At 40.6% G+C, this 20,421-nt stretch overlaps 1 protein-coding gene across 1 annotated transcript in view; it reads left to right on the forward strand.

The window, feature by feature from the left end:
• The first annotated feature begins 9,642 nt into the window (after window positions 1-9,642).
• ACYP2 (acylphosphatase 2) overlaps window positions 9,643-20,421 on the forward strand; it is a 34,092-nt gene continuing 23,313 nt past the window's right edge. The window contains exons 1-3 of the mRNA XM_063391351.1: window positions 9,643-9,847; window positions 10,402-10,418; window positions 11,852-11,961. Of these exons, the coding sequence (XP_063247421.1) occupies window positions 9,778-9,847; window positions 10,402-10,418; window positions 11,852-11,961 (197 nt within the window). The 5' untranslated portion in view covers window positions 9,643-9,777. The remainder of the gene's footprint in view (window positions 9,848-10,401; window positions 10,419-11,851; window positions 11,962-20,421) is intronic.

Here is a 20,421-nt window from a genome sequence, read left to right on the forward strand (position 1 = left end):
GAATTGATGAATCTGAGTGTAGTTGTGTAGTTGTGAGAAAAACACAATCTTCCCATTCATGAGAAACGTTTTGTGCTGACAGTGGCATGGGTCATGCTGGGGGTTGTTCACACGTTCCCTCATTGGGCAGTGCCCAAGGGCAGCCAGCACCAGCACTGGCACAGGGATTTGGGAACTTTGTCACTTAACCTTGCTTCCTGCTGCCTCAGCTCTTCAGTGACTACTTAGCACAGATGTTTTCCTTAGTGACCCATCTGTCCTTTTCCACCCAAGTTAAAAGTTTGATAATTTTTGAGTGACAGATTTCTATCTAATTTTCACTACCTGAGGCCCTTCCAGTACCTGAAGGGAGCCTACAAGAAAAATGGAGAGGGATATTTCACAAGGACCTGGAGTGACAGGACAAGGGTGGATGGCTTCAAGCTGAAAGAGAATACGTTTAGATTAGATATACACAAGAAATTCCTCTCTGTGAGGATGGGGAGGCCTTGGCATAGGGAAGCCGTGGCTGCTCCACCCCTGGAAATGTCCAAGGCCAGGCTGTACAGGGCTTGAAGCAACCTGGGTTGGTGGAAGATGTCCTTACCCATGGTGGGGGGTAGAACTGGATGGGCTTTAAGCTCCTTTCCAACCTAAACCATTCTGTGATTTTACAGTTTGGAAAAGAATAGCTAATCCAACAGAAGCTTCATATTACCTGTATCATACCTGTCCAAATCTATCACCCCCCCATATCTCACAAACCCTCACTACAGGAATAAAGAAGAATATCTGCTTTTCGATGAGGGTCCTCAGGTTTTCCCTCAGCCCCAAGTTTCTCAACTGGTCAGTTATCCAAAGCTGGCGCTGAAAGGTGCCAAAGAGGCAATTCAGAAACATCCCTGTCACATAAACCTCTATTTTACAGATAATTTGTCTATTTGGGGGATGAGGGCAAGAGTAATTACATCTGAAGAGGAACTTAAACTTTCCTGTGTAGTATGGGACAAAAATAGGTTCTTCTAAAGTGTGATTCAGAGGAACTAATTTTAGGTGCCTAAAATAAGGCTGTCTAAATACTCCATGGCATGTTTCAAGTTGGATGGGGAGGCGGGTTCAGTGTCACCTACAGCACATACGCTGAATATTGTTCTTTTTCTGCAATGCCTGTTTGAATCTGTGTGTTCTAATGTAAGTGGAACATTTCTGTTGAGCAGAAATAGGAGGCCCTTGTGATGGGCACCTGTATAATATTTAAAACTCTATTACGTAGACAAGGCAGACCAAATAGGTGCAGCATTGTTATCCTTCACTTTACATTCCCAGTGGTTCTTTTTATGAGAGTTAAATCCATCCTCAATTATATCCATTCAGAAGATATTGTTTGGCTTCTGCTCTTTTCCAGCTGAACTTAGTGGGTTATTGTGCTTAGATAGTCCTTGTTTGTACAAGAACAAGACCTCAATTCTCCTTGGTGAAATAAATTAATTTCTATTAAAAGTGGTTTTTCCTCTCCATTCCCTGGATTTGTTCTCTTTTAGTGCCTTATAGCCTAAGATTTGGAAAGCATAATTGTCCCAAATCCACAGCAGAGATTCTGCCTGTGACAGACTGTTTCCTCTACATGTCTGAAGCTCCCAAAGATATCCCTGGAAACTATTGTGCCTGCAAGGAGAAAAAGCAATAGACTTGAGCCTCTTTGTAAGAGGTTCTTTCCAAATTACTCATAGTTATTTGAAATAGATAATAATTCCTTGGACATGACAGAAATGCAGCCAACTTTGGGAAAGAGACATTAGGGTTATTTTCTGTTCCTCTTGAGCCATTGAGATGGATTTTTCTGTCTCACCCTCTTGCCAAACAGAAACCAGCCCCAGAGAAGCATGTGATGACAGCAAACTTGCAAAGGTCATTCCTAGGGATTCTGCTGTTCTGGGAAATCAGGAAACATGTGCCCTTGGCAGCCCGCAGTCACTCACATAGAAACTGCTGATTATGGACTTGGGTGTCTCATGCAGCTGCCCTGTGTTTGCCAGAGAGGATTGTGTCACACCTTGCCCCAACTGCCTGGGTAGCTGATCATATTTATTGTTTTTAAGTGGCAAATGCATCTGTTGTGGCTTCATCTACAGTTCTCTAGTTTGTCTATTCCTTGTCAAGATGAAAAATTGGCAATGTCTATTTAAAAATAAAATTAAAAAATATATAGGGTCTGCTTTCCCAACCCAGGATAAATCACATAACAACCAAAAATCTTTGCTCAGGTTTTCAGTCTTGTTTCAATCAGCATTCAGCACAAATAATTGTGTTTATCATGGCCAAGTAGTTGTTCAGGCTTTAATTCTGTGGGTGGATTGTGTGTTCACTGTTCAGACATGTGGATCAGAAGTACTTAAATATTTATGAATTCTGGAGGAGAAGCAAGCTTACCTAAATATTCCCTTAAGCAACCAAACCTTTCTCTCCTGATAAAGAATTATCTATCCTTTGCTCCTGGCTGATTGGTTTTGTGCATGGAATCTGCATGGGAGATGGTTTTGCATGTTTCTAAAGCAGCAGCTTCTCTCATGGCATTTTAGGAAGACACTCAGCAGATTTACAAACCTTTGGGAGAATCACATGGAACAAACTTGGATCTGTCTGGTGTTCATTTGGTCCAACCTGGCATGGTGTTTATGTTTATGCCTTGGTAACATGGGGATAGTAAGTGTAAATATGTCAGGGGCATGATTATGGTAGTGCAGGGCCTGCTGACTAACACCAGGATTCAAGGAATTATAAATTGGTTTATTATTGTCCCAGGTATCCCATTAAGAAGAGTTCAAGGTGAAACAATGACTGTAAATTAACACTTCCTTACAACCTTGGAAATATAACTGTCAGCAAGGCCATTTAGGATAGAAGGAATGTTCCAATTAAAGAGCACAGGAGGCCTGTAAATTCAGGGATATCCCAGGGAGACAAAAAAAGTTGCTTTTGCCACATTTGTGTGTTGTTACTTCAAAGCCAAGCCCATTGGAAAACTGAGCCTTGATTAGTACAAAGGCAGCAACTGCACTCCCACTGGGCAAAGCACTGAGGACTGGGTGAAAGAGCTCGGGGGGTTTAGAAAATTAGGGTGAGAAACAGAATATGCCTTGAACAAAAAGAGCAGGAAAAAGACAGCTTGTAATCTTCAGAGAGGGCTCTGCAGGACAATCTGGTGGGCTTTCACTGTGGCTGTGATACCACTATCTACAACCCCCATGTGTTTTCTTTTTCAGTAGCATGCAATGGATGGATACCGAACCTGATTCATGTTTTCTTGGCTTTGCCAAATGCCTGCTCAAATCCTGTAGCCATGCTCTGAATTAATCTGCTTACCCAAAGGCATTGCTAGAAAAACGGTTGTCCTTGGAGACTCCAGCCCTCTTTGCCTGGGAGAGGTAGAGCTATCAGCATCTGGAGCGGTATTAGCAGGAGGCTTGACAGACTCTGAAATTAGAAGAAACTGTGCCAGAATCACTCTGCTTACGCCTAAATGTCACCAGAAAATTAGTACCTCTGAAAAGCAGGGAGTTTTGACATGAGAAGTTGGGAACAAAGTGAATTTGGGGTGGTGTCAGGGGTGCCAGAGGTGTTACCAAAGTCAGAACATGCAAGAGCTGGATGTGCACAGCACCTCTGCATCACAGCAGCTGCAGCATTCTGAGTGCAGCCACAGCCAGCCCTGCCAGCCAGGGCCAGCAGCCCAGGGCTGACCTGACTGGATCCTGCACTGCACAGAGCAAGGGATGGCATCCACCAACTCTCCAGGGGCTCTTCAGGGAGCAGCTGGTACCATCAGAGTTACTTTGTAGAGTTATCTCCTTCAGGTGCCCTCACTGTGATTTTTTTGAAGTTATTAATTTAGGTAATCTTATTTTCTCACTAGATTCCCAGACTCTGTGCCTTTTTCTCTCTGCAGCTCTTGCAAATGTTTATTTTTTTCAGGAAAGCTTTCAGTTTCTTTCAGACTGGCCTCAGTCTTTGCTGCAGAAATGTGCAAGAACGTTTTCCTGTGACAAGACTAAAACTCAAAACTAAAGATTAAGAACTGGGCGTGCATACAATCTTACTTCCCCCTGCATACTCTCCATTTTCTTAGTTCATAGGCAGACATCCTGAGTCACAAGTTATTTTGTTCTGTTTAATAGTGCTAAATGGGTTTTTCATCCCCTCATTCATCTGCTTTTTAAGCTCAGAATGTTCTGGCATTATGTTCTACAGCAGTAATTTCTGATTCATGCACAGTGTGAAAAGTTGTTCTCTTTTGATTGTTGTTAACTTTTTAACTGGGATTTTTTTTAGTGCCAAGTTCTTCTGTGTGAAGAGTAACAAGGCCTCTTTGCCATCTATGATTATACAGTTCTGTGTGGTCTACAAAAATCATGCTGATTCTTCCTGTTTTATCAGAACCACTAAAGTTTCTGTTAGTTTGGATGGGTAAGGTGCCATCAAGTTATAAAGATGAATGAAAATTTTGGACTGACAGCATCCCTCCTTTCAAAGGCAAGAGAGAATCTTTCTTCACCCGGATGCTGACTTTCACCAAATTTGTCACAAGTAAATGTCTTTGAATCATACTTTTGATGAGAGCTGGCCATGTGTTCAAACTTCAAGAATGAAATCCAGAAGTTATCCAATTCCAAGTAATGAAGCAGTAATCAATTCAGTGAGACTTTCTCTGATGGCACAGGGTGCACTAATACAGGGCAAGATTCTGAGACACTCACTATTTTCTTTTTGTTGCTTTTGAGAAGAAGTAAAGGTCTAATACAATTAAGGAGAATGAATCAAATAGTTTCACAGAGCTGCAAAATGTAATGCTGTCAACACACCTCCCCAAGAAACCATTTCTTTAGCAACCCACACTCTTTTGTGTGTTCTTAGATCTTTTCGTAGAGCCCTGAATCCTCCCTAAATTTGACAGCATTGTTCTGGCAGCCGTGGGAAGGGTGATACTTAAAATTTCCTATGTTTCAATGGGAATAAAAACTTACTGCCTTAAATGACCACATCTCCTCCTCCTCAGCGTGTGCAATAGGAGAAAACATAAAAGTAGAATCTCAGTGTTTTCCTCAAATGTTAATGAGTTTCCTATGAATGGATATTTCATAAATCAAATGTTGGACCAATCTGCTTTCCTATCAAAACAATTCAAACGTAGGCGTTATAGTAGGTGGTTTGTGTTTGGATTTAGTCATCAAGCCAAGACTGACTTTAGCCTTCATGCCAGCAGAGGACTCCCAGACTTAACCCCAAATTCGACCTGATTCCTGTGGTTTGGTACTGAATAGTTTAACTTTATCCATCACATTTTTGTTTGTGATAATTTTTGCCACAGGACACATCAGTTCATATGCTCATGTTTTAATTCCCAACATTTTGTAGTTTAAAAGAACTTTGCAGTGATGATGCAAGTTTCCAAGGCTGATTTCCTCATAGCAAGTATTTATATTTACCCAGTGGTTTAGTTTCTTATTATCATTTCAGATTAAAACTTCACTATTACCAACTAGGAATGACTTACTTGAAAATTCTTTCCTTTTTTTATGTATCAGTGAAAATACTTTTAAAAGCTTAATTTAGACTGAAAAATTTTGAACACTGTTTTCATGTGGTTTAATTGGTGGTTTATTGGTTTATTGCCCAACTTAAAAAATAGAAGCTCCTTTTAGAGAAACATCCAATAGGTCTTCATGCCCTACAGAATCAGGCTATGACACAAAAATAAAAAAAATAACACAAAATCTAAACAATATCATCTAGCCAGAGGAAAATAACAGGCTCACAATTTTGTATGTGTCACTTGTGTTACCTTATGTAAACAGTCTGGAATTTTGGAGCGCGAGGGACAAATTTAGGTCCCATCCACACAAAGTTTGGCTGCACTTCTGAAATCTGATCCGTGTGGGTGTGACTCATACCCTGCACAACACTCCCCTTGCTCAGGGGCTGCTGCACAGGTGGGGGGTTCTTCCCACACAGATCACGTCCCTGGATTTGGATCGTGGAGTATAAATGGATCAGGAGAGGAGTATTGTAACCAGGTCACCTCCCTGTGGTATGAGCACATTGCGGATTCATCTATAAAGTCATTAATCACTCAACTGCCACAATAAAGCTCTCGAACAATCCCCTTTTGTGCCTGTCTTGCCCTTTAGACTTCCAAATATAATTTGTAGTGCTAAAAGGAAGAAAGTTCCTGATAGCCAGTAAAGAGGAAAAACTGGGAGATTAAGCCCTGCAAAAGGTTTCAGTATATTTAGATATTATGTAAATAAGAACTGCAAAAAAGACCCTGATGAAGCTCGTACAGCTTTGAAGTAGAGGTAGCAATTGCATTCATTTTCATTTAGAAATGAGGAGTAAAGCAATTTAGGAGAAGACAACATTATATGCGAATGAGGAAAGGAGAAAAACTAGTGAAAAAGGCTAGCAATTTATAATTTTGCCTGAAGAAGAAAACATAAAGGAACAGCAAGGTGTTATCTTAAAGGATAGAAAAATAAAATCTGATGTGCACTACCTTTTAAAGAAAATAAGGGAAAAATGCTGGAAAGGTCAAACTAAGCTTACATAGCTTCCAATCTTCTTCTCTGATATTCCATGCTCCCTAGGTAACAGCAATAACCTGGCAACAGAAGCAGTATCTTTATTATTTGTTTATCTGGAGGCTTTGGTGTCCTTGGGGAAACACTCCTCAAAGTCATCTGGGGACAGTTTGCATCAGGTCTAGAGTCTGGTTCAGATAAACAGAGCTGCACAGCTCAAGATCCATCAAGAAATTTTTATGGTAAGAAGTAGCAGGAGAGAGAAATGCAATCACGGCAGGTTTGAGGAGGAACCAAGTTATCTAAAAATGGTGCAGAAAAATAGTTGTTACAAGGTGAAGGATGAATCAATACAGCAAGGTGAGAGGTTATGTGCCTGATGGGGTATCCATGTGAATGCCAAAGGCAGTCATTTTGGGAGTGGGAAACATCAAGTGTGCACACTGGTGTGAGGTGACACACACAGAGATAGCAGGAGTAATGGAAGAACCAGAAAGTTGCTTTTCCAGCTATTCTGTGTCAGAGACGAACAGCATAAATAAGGAACCTACAGCTTTCAAATGACCAGCCCAAAAGCTTAGTAACTGAGATGCTTTAATCAAATTGCTTTTTATTGGTAGTGGCCAGAGTCAAGGGCACCAATAGGTCTGACCCTCTCAACCAGCCTCACCTGGGACCCACCCACACCCCCTCTGCTCTTTGGTGCAGGAGCTCTACTTAAGCTGAGGACTGAGCAAAGCTCTTGCCTTTAAATAGTCGATGTGCTTAGTCCTGGCTTTACCTCAGTGTTGTAGCTGTGGTTCCAGCCCAGCTTCCTGCTCATGGAGGGGCTCTGCTGGCTCTGCTGGCTCTGCCTTCCCACATACTGTGGGACTGTTGTCACCGATATGCCAGGGTAGCTCCTTGTAAAGCCATGTTTGTGCTGTTCCCTGGTGTTTGGCTGTAAGGCCGCTATGGTTTTGGTGTTTTCCAGTAATAATAATTTTTACTATGCCCTTTTTCATGCCACAGCCAAAAACCAGTGTTGTTCGAAAGTTTTACTGTGCTTGGAGTGAATACTGGGAGTTTTTAAAGGCTTTATGCCCAGACAAGAGGCATAGGGCCTGGTGGTGAAATGTGTTATTTTTATAACTGGCTGTAGCTTTGGGAACTGCAGCCAACAGGTTCTCCTGAGGCCAATGCCACCAACCTGGAAGTGGGAGGGAAATTCAGAACTCCATGCAGGCTGCTTGCATTTCTTGGTAGTGTGTGCTAAAGCTCTCATGCTAATTAGTGTGTTGGAGTAACCTTTGGTTTCTAATAGTGATTACTTAGGCAGCAAAATATTAAATGCTTCATAGTATCCTCTTCTGCAGTTTTCTATTTCTTGTCCTGAAATAAGGAGAAAGTTAGACTTGTCTAAGGAAAGATGGACAAGATGCTATGACAAATAAATGAAATGTCAAAGACGGTAGTGATAAAAGGTGTTACTGTTGCCAGTGCTAGAATCTGCAGATAGCAAAGTGTCATCAGCACCAGGCTAAGCTCTGCTTTCAAGGCTCATATGGCTTTCTAGTGCAATAAACTGCTACTATAAATCAATTTTTTTACTGGTCTTGCTCTTCACTGCTGCCAGATGGCAGCAAATTACCAAAGATTTTCTGTGTTCTGTTCCTCTTTCTGTGGAATCCTCCTCTTTCAAAACAAAATGGTGCTGATTCTACATTAGAAAAATGTATGACCTCTGTAAAAGGCAAAGATTTGATTTAATGTGCTAATAGGTAAAGCAAATGAAGTTTTGTCCATTATGTTCCTATTCCCTGTCATACTGGAAGCTTTTTTGTTTCTATGTGAATATTTGTGTTCTGTGCTGAATTGAGTGGTTGTTTCTCTAGTTAACTCGTGCATTCAGGAAAATCAATTTTGTTATTTTTCTATTTTGAACCTCCCTTTAGCCTAAAGATCCAAACCTGTGAACAACTCAGGTTATGCTGTATTACTGTAGAACACAAGGTGCATGTGGATGGAAATTGCTTAATGGAGAGAGCAAATAAAATTATTTTGATTTTTATTGTAAAGTTGCTGTTAAATTACCTTTATCTGTTGGTGAGTGAGAGCACTGAGAGTTCACCCTCTAAGGCTGGATAAATGCTGTTTCTAATGTAGAATTCCACCTGAAAAGTTGTCTTTAAAAAAAGTTGCTAATATGGTGTGGGCAAAGTTAAACTTCAAGCAGACATAGAACACACCAGATAAAGACCTTTGTGGTGTGTTGTTGGAGACTCAACCTACTAAATAATTTATTGCTGGCTTGTGTTTCTATAAGTAGCATAGATAAAAGAAATGTCATGATGACAGTTTTGGAAAGATTTTCTAACGAGAATGTAAGCACTTCTGGATACCACTGAAAGCTGGGTGAATAGCTTGCATACAATGAGCTTTCTTTCTCTGGGGTCTGCTGCTCCAGCTGAGGAGTCTGGCATTTGCCCCAGCACAGGGGGGAGAAATGGGCTGTTAAAACTCTGGGTGAAGTTTTTTAAATCATGGGGAGATTGGAGATGTAAGTTGGTTACTCAGCCTCATTCAGGGAGGGATGCCCAAAACAAATTTGAGGGTTTTTTCTTATGCTTTAGTTTTCAACTACCTAATTTTCCACCTTACCAGGCAAAATCACCTCAGTTCAGCAATGTATGGAACACACTTTGTTTTCAATGATTCCTGGGAAAGACTAATGCTGTTCACCTGTGCCGCGGATGCTGGACACTCCAGGTGTATATGTGGCAGCACCAGTCCTGGAGGAGGAGTGGGTGCCGTTCGGACAATGAACAAATTTCTAATCTGAAATAGAGAGGGGAATGACACCTTGTGAGGGCTCTGTAGGATCATCCCTCAGGGATGCGGGGCCGCCTTCCTCACGGTGGGAACGTTTTCTCGCCCTCGGGATCATGGGCCATTTCCTGCCCTCCGAGTCGAGCGCTCTCCACTCACAGAAGCGATGTTTTCCCTTACAGGAAGAGCTGTGTCACCCCTCGCTGTCAGGCGTGTGTCCCCTCACAGCAGGAGCGATGTTCCTGCCCGCCGCTGTCGGGTGTTCTCCCCTCACGCTTGGGGTGCCGGGCCCACCCCAGCCACACGTGAGGCGGCCGCTTGCGCGGTAAGCTTGAGCCTCTCGCGCTCCCGTCCGGGCGCCGCTGGTCCGCGGAGCGCCGCCGGCCGCCGCTGCGGCTCTTCCTCCGCTGCTGCCATGTCAGCCCTGGCCAAAGCCTCCGGCGCACTCAAATCCGTGGATTACGAAGTGTTCGGGCGGGTGCAAGGTGATGGCAGGCTGAGGGGGGCTGGCGGGCGAGGGGCACCGCGCTGAGGAGGCGGCGGCACCGCGCGTGCGCGGGGCGGGAGCGGCCCGAGGGGAGGCGGGAGGCGGGAGGCGACGCCGGGTTCACTGCGGGACGGGAGAGTTTAGGAGGGGGGGGGTGTTTGTTGGTTTGGTTTTTTAGTCGTTGTAAATATTTCCCCGCCTTAAGGCTCGGCTCCCCCTGGAGCACAGGCTGCTCTGTCCGAAGTAGCTCCCATTCTGCGCAGTTGCGCTCATGGCTTCTGTCAGTGGAAACGTCCCCCGTCCCGTCCTTCCCATTCACACGCTGCGGCGTTGTCATTGCCACTTACATACATGAATAACAGTCATCGTGTGACGAAGGGAAGGCTCAAACACAAGTTCTGTTCGGTTTCCCTCTAGTATTAACGTCACTGAAATTTCCCTAGTAAAACACTACAGGTAGCTTGTAGGCACATCATTAATTTTTTATATTAGCTGAAATTCCTCCAGGTGTTATGCTTTTACAGGACTTTATTTTTTTTTTTTTCTTTTTAGGTGTTTGCTTCAGGATGGTAAGGCAATGCTGGATTTGCTGTGCTGGATTTGCTAGCTAGTTTATGGCATAATATTTCAGTGCTAAAAATAAGGCAGCAGGTCTGTGGAGTGTAAACATATCCGGCCTGAACTTTGGTTGGATGATTGAGTAGATTTTAAATGGTTTTATATTAAAATAGATTTTTAGAAGCTTACTAATGTGTTGCCTGTGTAGATTGTGGTTTGGGTTACTCGTGGTGTAACACCCACAAGAATGTTGTAACACCTTAATCTTTAGAAAGGTTAAATCTGAAACAAGGTGTTTCAGTTTAACTTTCCAAATGGCAACTCAGTAGCTGTATTTAAGGACGGTTACAGTGGAAAAATCTGGGAAAAAATGTGCTGCAAATAAGCACTTTGTGGCTCGCACCCTAAGCAAGTGACTCCAGCAGCTCTGAAGTGCAGCAGGTGGTTTTGCATTTCACAGAAACCCACGAAACAAGAGGACACAAAAAAGTAAGAATAGTGGTTTTGTCTCAAAACAGTGCCCCATGCTTAATATTAAACTGAGAGATTTTATGTATAGTTTATATGTATTATGAAATAGTGCCAAGCGGAAATGAGCAGAGGACTGTTAATTTAGTTTAACTCTGTCAAGAAGAAAGGGTAAGTCCAAGCTTGCTGTGCCATGTTTTGAGCTGACCTGGGGCCATGTGAACACACAGCTTGGTGCCGGTCCTGAGCTGCTCTGCACAGAGGAAAAGGTTTGCAGCTGCATTCCTGTGCTTTTGGGCAAATTAGTTTGGAGAAGCTGTTCATAATCACCTTGGAAAACACTCTTCATATTTAGCACCACTTTTTCATTTGCTAAATCACCCCAAAGCACATTTTGTCTTTTGGAATGGGTCACAGAGACCTGAAGTTTGGCTCTTGCTATTTGTGAATTTCATCACAATTGGATGGCTGGGAAACCATAATTTTTTGGTATTGCAGATATATGCTTGTTTTTTTCTGGTAATTAGATTATGACCTTTGCTGTTGTTTGTCAGTGGAAATGCAGCAGCTGGGGATAGGATTTAAAGAGTGAATATCAGGTGGAAAGGATTTGAATGAGAACTGGAAAGTTTGTACATGTAGCAGATTTAATGAGTTTAAAAACTGTATTCATCAAAGGGTCAAATGGGCAGTGATAGGAGCTATGGAAAGGAATAAAGTAGGTACAAGGGAATGGTGTGGGATTAGTGAAGTCCTTTGTGATCAAAATCTTTTTCTTTTTGGAAAATGAGCTGTGCCTGCTGCAACTCCAGAGCTGCCAGGAACATCTGAATGCCTGAGGCTGAGCATCACTCATGGATTTTTATTTTTAAAGTGTAGCTCTTACAGCTGGGCAAATGCTAGTGGGGGGTGAAGTGTTCTGTCTGTGGTGTCTGTGCTGGCATTGATTGTCCTCTCTCATTATTTCCCAAATCAGTACACAGAGCAGGAAGCCAAGAAATTAGGAGTGGTTGGCTGGGTTAAGAATACTAGCCAAGGAACGGTGACAGGCCAAGTTCAGGGCCCGGAAGAGAAAGTGAATGAAATGTAAGTATTTCTGTGTTCAGTTTTTTTTTCTTACTCTCATTAAAGTAATTTACAAAAGCGTTTTTAATACAAAGCGACAAGTAGATCCATGTGTTAGTAATGTAAACGTTTTCATTCAGTTTTGGAGGTAAGAAGGTGCATTCTTTAAGCTGTGAACAAGTTGTTAAACTTGAAAAAAAAAGTGTTTTCATTTCCAGTGCTTTCAGTTTGTTAATGTATTTCCTTAACAGCCTAATTTCTTGTGAAATGAAAAGAAAGCCTGTATTCATGTGACTAAAGAACTGGGTTTTAATTCATCAAAACTTTTCTTGTTAAAAAACGATTGAAGAATTTCTTTAAATGCTTTCTCAGTCTCTGCTTTAAAAACAGTTTAAAGGAAACTGGGTTTAAATAAGATTTTTTTTCTGATTAAAAAAAAACCCTAATACATAAATAGACATTTTGGTCAAGGCCTGCAGTCTCTGCCATTTGACAATGAATTTTGAAGTATTTTGGTGTATTTTAAAGAATGGGTAATAATTTTCATTATGAAATTGCTAGTTTCCAGGAGCTTAAATCTATCACTGAGAAAATGATGCCTGGAAAAACACAAAGCCCAATTGGGATCCTTCCAGCTATCATTTTTTGCAAATGTATACAGGGAGATTGTTGGGAACTTTAAAAAATCCTTCAGGGGTTTGTTCTCTCAACAAAGAATGAGAGTAAGGGCAGGACTTTCCTTTTCCAGATGGGAAATTAGCAGTTCACATTCTGCCAATGCTTTCCCATACAGGAATTGCTCCAAAATTGAACTTGGATGAAGAGAAGTTGTCTTTGTGCATAGAAAAGTGTTGCAAATTCTAATCAGGAGATTTAAATGATTTCCAGTCATTTTCCTTGGTTTTGTGCTTAATGTGAGGTTGCTTATCTTGGGCTGCAAAATATTTACAAAGCTAGAGTAATATCAGGGTTTTTTCTTATATCAAGTTTACACTTGTGGAAAGAATTTTTTTAATATCCAGATCTCATCATGTTTTGTAAATCTGTGTTGGTGCCATATTTTTATTTGACTTGGAACATGAAACTGACCATATGAGAAATCAGGGTTTGTTTTCTATTTATTGTCCTACTTTGTAATTTAAAACTACAGATCTAGAAGAAATAAAAAGTTGTTTCCAGTTGCTGCTCCTTTATTTCATGTTGGAAATCAATGTGTTCCTCTGATGTGGGAATAATGTGGCATGCTGAAGTTGGTCAAAGTGTGGTTTTTGATGCATGGATTATTAAATTTGGGGACCTGGAGTAAAATTTGGAAATAGGAGGACTTTTCCTTGCACCCTCTGTGCTCTCCAATGTATGGGAAAGGCAGTGAGTTTATTTTTGTCATTGACTTCGGGAAGTTGCATGTGAAAAGAGAATTCTTGTGTGTGAATTGCTCCTTTGAAAGACTTATTTCTCTATACTGGTACTAGTGAATAGCAGATCAAAATGGTTTTGAGGTTCTGGAAGGTTTTTTCAGCATTTTTTAATAATGCTATGAATTCATAATACTGTGTTCTCAGATTTAAATGTTATTTAAAATGCTGTGTTTAAAAAACAAAACAACAAAATAAGGCTTCATTCTGCTGTAGGAAATGAATACAAACCAATAACATGTGTTTGTATTCCAAATGTGATAAATCACCAGGAAAAAAATTCCATCACCAACTGCCTATGCATGTTTGTGTTTTAGCTTTTCAGAACTTTAAGACACTGTGATGACACTTATTAAAATTTTGTAGCTCCTGCATGTTCAAGGAAACTGAACCCTTTGCAGAAGAAGAAATGCATGAGCCAATAGTCAGATATTTCAAGAAAGTTTCCTGGTGATATTTGTTACTCTGTGGGAATCTTTCCAGAATAGTTTGTGCAGTATCATTTAGATCAAAATTTTCACCCTTATCCCAGCTTTTCAATTAAATATGAAGCACAGAACAGTTTAAAAATCACATGGTGATGGTAATAAAATTTGTCAATTGTTGTGCTCATTCTGGGTTTTTAAGGTTAATGCGTTTTAGGGGGCAATAGTAAAGGTGTTTTGGTCTGTCCTAAACAATATTTATCTTTTGATGATGCCAAATAGAATCAAGAACGTGGACTAAAAAGTGTAGGGATGCCATTGGAAAGTAGAGGTGTCCTACAGGTAAATAGGGAAAGCAATATAAGAGGGAGAGAGCAATAAGGGATTGAGAGGATAGTAAAGGTAGGGAAAGTGTAAAAAATGTGGGAAAAAGCCCGAGGCTCTCCAGTGTTGCCAGAAGCATGGAGTGACTAACAAAGCCTGCCTTTGTTCCGGAGCAGGAATGCAGCAGACCTCTAACCCAATGGTTTTCCAGCAGCTCCCCATTTTTCTACCCCTTTTTATTCTGTTTTTGTATCAGTAATTGTATTAGGAGGAACAGCCACAATGTATCCAATGAGGCTCAACATCAAGAAGCAATAGCTTTTTATAATTTATTTTTTGTGCAGGTTGCAAGGTAACATATAACTTAGGAGGAACAAGAGGATGAGCAGACATGAAATGTAGTCACACTGAGGTACTTTGAGAGGTGCCATGCAAAATAAGCAAACAGCTGAGCAGGGCTGTCCTGGCTCTGCAGAAGTCAGTGTTAAATTTTAAATAAGTGTGAACAACTGGGGCCTGGGAAATGCTGCATGTGCAGGAAGTTGTATCCAAGATTGGACCATTCATTCAGTGGTGAACATGGGTATGAATTTCTTTGGAAGTGTCTGGGAGGCTAATTCTTGCTATTCTGTGGTGCTAAAATCTTGAACTCACTGAAAATTGGCGAAACATACCAACTTCCCTAAACCTGAGATTGCAGTGGGAATGCCACTGAGCTGCAGGAAGCCCAAGGGATAGATGAGCACTTTCAGATATTTTCCTTTCAATTTTGCATTGTTTGGTTTTAATGAAAACCGTTTAGGTTCTCAAGGATCAGGTGACTTCTATGTAAAGTATTTTAAAGCAGGTTTTAAAGTTGGGAGATCTTGGAGAATGTTTTAGAGGGTGTTTTTAAGAAGTCCTGAGAACCTTTTAGCAGTCAGCTTGCTTTGGTATCCCTTGGATTTTAACTCTAGATGGAGCTGTTAGTTCTGAAGATCCTCAGCCATCCGTACTCTGCAGGGAATCTATTTTTAGACTGTTATGGTAGAATCCATCTTTTTCCTCACTGTATTTTATGGTCCTGTTCCTTTTGCTGCTTCTGCACCACACAGATCGCACTCCTTATCCTTAGATTGAAAAAGCTCATTTTCAGAGAGTTTTACCTGTCAAATCCCAAGAAAAGCAGAGCTGTACCATTTCTATAACATAACAAGGTTTTATGGTTGAGTGGAAGTGTTTTTCTGCCAGCTAAGGTACAAGCTGATGATAAAAAATGGGGTAGAGGAGTGTAGTACTTTGTTTTATTTATTTTTTTTCAGGAATACCCATAGGACGGGGTTTTCATTGTAGAATCTTGTGCTGTTTCTTCCACTTTACCCATTAAATAAGGTTGGAGTCATGTGTAGTCATGGTGGTTGTTGCCATAGCAACCTGCATTGACAGGCTGGAAGTTGCTTTCCTGGGAGAATTTTTTGAGCTTTGATGACAAATTGCTTAGTTATTCATTAAAAAGGGAAGATAAGGGTCTTTGTAGAGTGCCAAATTCAGAATTTACTCCGAAAATCCAAGGTTTCAAATCAGGCTGACTCTTGAAAATGTGGAATTTTAGGATATTTTTTAGGCACAAGCATATAACAGCACAGTGAGTGTTCTTTCTCTCCCTAGAGAAAGGCAGAGCTCTAAATATAGATGGCTTATCTTAGAAATAGGTTTTATTTAGGAAACTAGTCCTAATTTCATTTGAATGTTGTATTTTTTATTACCAATGTCAGTTAAGAATTAATATTAATTATGATTTAACTGGCACAAGACTTAAATTACTGTAGTGTATAAATGCATAGAAAAAATCTAGATTTTTATCATGTAGAAAAGGAAAAGGCAACTCTGTATTAGTTATTCTCATATTTGTCACTATTTCAGTAATCAGGTGTAGCCAGCGTTCCTGTCTGTACCAAGTGACATTGAATAGATACTTTTTCCCAATATATTTTTAACTTGTTTGCAGAGAATAGCCCTTAAATGGAACTAAATACTACTAAAAATACCCGTGGGAAAAAAATTCTAATGCCCAATTGATGTTTAGTTATAAAATGAACAGATTTTAGTCACTGTTTTGAGATTTTCCTCCATTTTAAAAGGATATTTTTAAAGTATTTTGCTCAAACTAGAAGTGTTTAGGAGAAGAATCCTTAACACTGATTTGCACATGAACTTGTCAGTGAGGCAGAGAAGTGTGCCAGTAGGATGACTGAAATATTCCTGGGTCATGCTGTTCTTGGAAAGCTGAGAGTGACAGATATTGGAGAAAAGGGCAGAGGGAAATGAAAATCACATTCTTTGATTTTTTTTTAATTTCGTTTAAATACAAACCAGTGAAAGGTGTTAGATTTGTTCTCGTTTACGATGGTAATGAAGAACAGTTTTTTACATTAATCACTGCTGAAGGTGATTTACATTGTTTCAGTTAATCAATACCAAATGACAGGAAATATGATGGGAATACTATAATTCAGTGTTGCTTCAAATAAGATTAGATTTTTAATGTTTGATTATGTTTTTTGTTTAAAGGTAAGAGTAATGTATACTGGAAAACTAAATTATGCTATGACTTTTGTGGATAATAAAATGGTAAATGTGATTCTCTTTTCATATTGAATGTTTGAGGTATTAATTGCTTCTCTGTAATTATTTATTGCTCAAAATTGACAGTCTAAATTGTGAATTATTGTAGTTATTGGTCCTGTAAATGAAATTTACTGAACTGTTACTGATGATGGCCTGGGAGAAATGGGAGTAAACCTTGTTCTTTGGGTTTTTTAGCCATATAAAATTAGATTAATGAACTAATTAATTTGTTGTAGCAATTTTACTCTGTTTAAAAGCCAAAGAAGGGGTCAGGTAAGTCAGAACATGGAGTTTTTTGTTACTGAGAATAAAGTGAGTGAGCTGTTTAGCTGAAGGAGGGCTGCATGTGCTTCCAGCACAAAGCCAGAGGCCCAGTGACTCTTTGTGCAGTGGCCCAAGGGAATTCCTGTGTCCCTCTGGGGCTCAGGAAAAGGCTGTTTTCCCAGCGTGTGCACAGGGGCTGAGGGAAGTGGTGTCCCTATGCCCTGAAGGTCACTCAGCCCACCAGTGACAGCCAGAAATAGCAGTGGCCTCCTGGCACAGCTCCCCTGCTTTCCACTGCACTGAATGTGCTGTTCCCTGCAAGGCCTTAAACCACAAAAGCTTTTAGCCATGCTTGGGTCTTTCTGGATATAGAATAGTGCAAGAAAAGAGAGTTTTCCACACCCCTATTTTTTTCTGCTGGAGTATAAAAATGGCTGTCTCGCATGACCTTGTAGATTTTTTCTACAGTAGCTCTGTGGAATTGGAATTCTTTATCAAGTATCTGCTTCCATTTCTTATCACTGAAGTATTTTTTGTTCACAGAGTATTTACCAGATGTTCCTGCATGTAAACAGGTCTGAATTTCTAGGATCTTGGCTCTGGGATCAGAAGTGTTAGTGTTTACATTGTCTTGGAAAACTCAGAATGTGATGTTGGGCAAGGTGGTTCACTTTTCTCCTGTCTCTGGTGGATGATGCATTAATGCTCCCAAGTCCTTTAGTAGTGTTAGGAACCAAGGCTGAGTTTCCTACGGGATTCCAGACTTTTATTGGCTTTGTGGATCTGTGGGAACACTCAATTCCAACATCCTGGCTGCAGTTAGAAGCAGGAAGGATTGCAAGGCTGTATTGGACTGTATTGTAAACACAGGCAAGTTGAGCTGTTTGAACAATCAATTTAGGCATTTTATTGCCTAATTAGGAGTCATGTGCCTTTCTTCCACACTGGGAAGTCAGGCATCTTTTGGCTCAAAATTATTCTTAACTAAACCATAACTGTTCTGTGAAGGGTTGATTGAGCTTTGTGAGAGATTGATTTCAAAATAAAATTTCTGATGTGATGCATGATTTCTGTTGGGAGCTTTTTGTTCATATGAGCATTTTTGCCTTCTTTAATGCTGATATTTATTATTTAGCCACATGTAATGCTTGGTTATTTCCAAAATGAAGGTGTTCTGTTACTGCTGATGCAGTAGGATGTGGTGCAGTTCAGTGCCATTCATTTGGCTTTTTGTGCTGAATACAGTTTTCAGTCTATCCTTAGTGCTCCACCACAACACTTAGAGAGATACTAATGAGTAGAATTCAGCTTAAACTAGGATTTTAAAAGGGCTTTTGTTATTTAGTTTATCAGGGTGGGTAACTGCACACAGACAAAAACAGATCTTTGGCAACAAACTGATAATTACCAATAAAAACGTACTTAGTGTAGGTTTCCTGGAAACCTATCCTGAATGTGATATTTCAGACAAGTTCTGAAAATACAAACCAACTCGTGACTCTTAAAGAACAACTTCAGATCTGCAATTTTTTTGCTTTCCTTTTGGTGTGCTGATATTTGAAAATTACTGAACAGGGAACAAACCTGTTATGACCATTTTTCTATCTGAAGGGTCTTATTGGAGATTTATATTTGTAATCCACAGGAGAAAGCAACATTAAACTAATATTAGAGTTGCATAATGTGAGAATGAGAAGACCTCTGCGGGGATGCTGCTGCTGTCCCCAGAAGGGGTGTCACAACTGGGCAGACACTCAGGTGAAGCTGCTCCTAGGGGGAAGTCAGGAAGGAATGTTTTCCAGGTGTATTAAATCTCATGTGTAGTACAGCAGGGGCTCTCCCACAGGAATAGCAAGGTGTATCCCAGATGGAAAACATTTGGCAAATTTAACCAGGAGCCCTATGCTGAGGAGGTGGATTTAGTTCAGAATTTGCTGTTGTAATTATGCAGAAATCATGGGTCTTGCTGCTGCTGATCTTATCGACATTGTGGTGGTGAAAAGCATCTTCTCTGGGATTTCAGCACTTCCTTAGCCAGGTGAATCTAGGACTGGAAGCAAAATCTCTATTCCTTTATGCCATGTTAGCCAGAAAGGAAGAGGAAGCTCCTTCCAGCTTTTATGGAGAAAGAGCTCTGAAGCCTGTTGATGTTGCTGTTTTGTTTTATTCCTTAAATTACTGTCGTTCTGCTTTGGTTCATTGGCAAGCTGTATTCAGTTTATTTACCATGTTTTTACCAAAATGAGTATGTTTCATGCTCATGTACTTGAGATATACCATTTGCCAACAGCAGAAAAATCAAAATTACTTCTGATGCTGCTCTTGCTTCAGCCATTATTGGAGCATTGCAGAAGTAGAAAAAAGTGTCTCTGGGTAACTTCATTATATAACTCAATTTTGCCTTGTTCTTTTTCCCAGCTCCTCCACCCCTCTACTCTCTGGTCTGACTCACCATGGAAATACGATGTTTGTTTGTTTAAGATAGTGCCCTGAGATGTTTCTCTTGAGCTGTGCTGGATGTCACCAGCTGTCCTGCAAAGTTAATATTACTTTTGGTGTCTTTGTCTTTATGTGGCCCCTCTGAAGGGGGATCCTGAAGTCTCTCTTGAGGGAGTCACTTGGAGAAGTCCCTGAGTTTCGTCTGCCAGCCTTTTGCTCTCCAGCTGATTTACTGTAGTCACTCTGTGACTGGATTAGAAGCTTTCTTTTCAAAGCTGGTTTTCTTGGAGATGTTTTTTCCGTAGCTGGGGTGAAACAGCTGGCTGGGCTCATCTATAATGAATGCTCTGCTTGTGTACCTTCAGTGCTTTCCACTGGTGTTCACATTTGTGCTCTGCTCTTGTGATGCTCTTGGCTCTTCCTGCTGCTAAAGGAACAAAAGAAATCAGTCTGGAAAGTGTTCAGAACTTCATGGGGAGAGAGTGGGCTGGGGAAAGGCAGAGTTTTTAACTTAGGGAAAAAAATAGGCATTAAATTTAATTAATGCCCGACTTAAAAGTAGGCAGCTGATACTCAGTTTGGGCAGTTTCCTTGAACTCCCAGTGCACATTCTGATGGGAGAGGATCCTGGGCAGGGAGTTCTCCTTCCCTTTTTGACTCTAGAGCTGTAGAATTTTAATATGTGCTAGAAAACAAACTCATTCGGAGCAAAATCCCAATCCATTCCTGTTTTCAGATCTCTCAGCAGTTGTTTAATGATGTTTCATTCATCTGAGCAGGTTTGGTGTATCATAGAGGAGCTCACCTGAAACCATCACACTCTATAAATGCTGATCCTGAGCCTCTGTCCCTGCTCACTGTATAATAAAAACTCTTCCTTGAAATTAGATTTTAATGTCAGTGTTAAGAACTTTTCAGGCAGCACAATTCTACCCCCCTGTAGGTGTGGATAGTGTTAAAACAATATTTAATTTCATGTGGCTGCTGATTTGCAGGGGAGACTTTCA

Source organism: Prinia subflava, chromosome 2, assembly GCF_021018805.1.
Source record: "Prinia subflava isolate CZ2003 ecotype Zambia chromosome 2, Cam_Psub_1.2, whole genome shotgun sequence".
NCBI lineage: Eukaryota > Metazoa > Chordata > Aves > Passeriformes > Cisticolidae > Prinia > Prinia subflava.